This window comes from Egretta garzetta, unplaced genomic scaffold (genome assembly GCF_000687185.1).
Source record: "Egretta garzetta isolate BGI_Z169 unplaced genomic scaffold, ASM68718v1 scaffold997, whole genome shotgun sequence".
Classification (NCBI taxonomy): Eukaryota; Metazoa; Chordata; class Aves; order Pelecaniformes; family Ardeidae; genus Egretta; species Egretta garzetta.
This window is the reverse complement of record NW_009260336.1, coordinates 261,479-261,839: the sequence shown is the minus strand read 5'-3', so window position 1 is coordinate 261,839 and position 361 is coordinate 261,479. Positions and strand designations below refer to the sequence as shown.

Here is a 361-nt window from a genome sequence, read left to right as displayed (position 1 = left end):
GCATGATGCAGTCCTGGCCCATGGCGTCCTCTGTGCCCGCCGTGCCGGAAACGGCAGGGTCAGCCCAGGGCAGGGCCAGGGGGCCGGGCAGAGCTGGGGGGCTGTCAGGAGGGGGAAATTAGGGAGGGCACCCGGCCCCACTCACCCTCTTCGTGGCCCAGCTGCTTGTTTTTGGCCTTCTTGCGAGCCTCCAGCTTGTCGGTGTCGGCGTTGACGGCTTCGAAGACGGTCTCCGTCACCTCCTGCTGCCAGCGCTCCGAGATGGTGAGCGGGAAGTTGCGGTCCAGCTCCTGGTCGCTCTCCAGCAGCTGGGGGGGGGCAGGGGGGCATCGCCAGGTCAGGGGCTGCCTGCCGCCCCCCG

The 361-nt window shown here is 69.5% G+C and overlaps 1 protein-coding gene across 1 annotated transcript in view; it reads right to left on the bottom strand.

Moving 5' to 3' along the window:
* Positions 1-4: 4 nt before the first annotated feature.
* LOC104129654 (beta-adrenergic receptor kinase 1-like) overlaps positions 5-361 on the bottom strand; it is a gene marked incomplete at its 3' end in the record, with an annotated part of 5,558 nt that continues 5,201 nt past the window's right edge. Inside the window, exons 11-12 of the mRNA XM_035897993.1 lie at positions 146-308; positions 5-30 (exon numbers count right to left, since the gene is read on the bottom strand). Of these exons, the coding sequence (XP_035753886.1) occupies positions 5-30; positions 146-308 (189 nt within the window). The remainder of the gene's footprint in view (positions 31-145; positions 309-361) is intronic.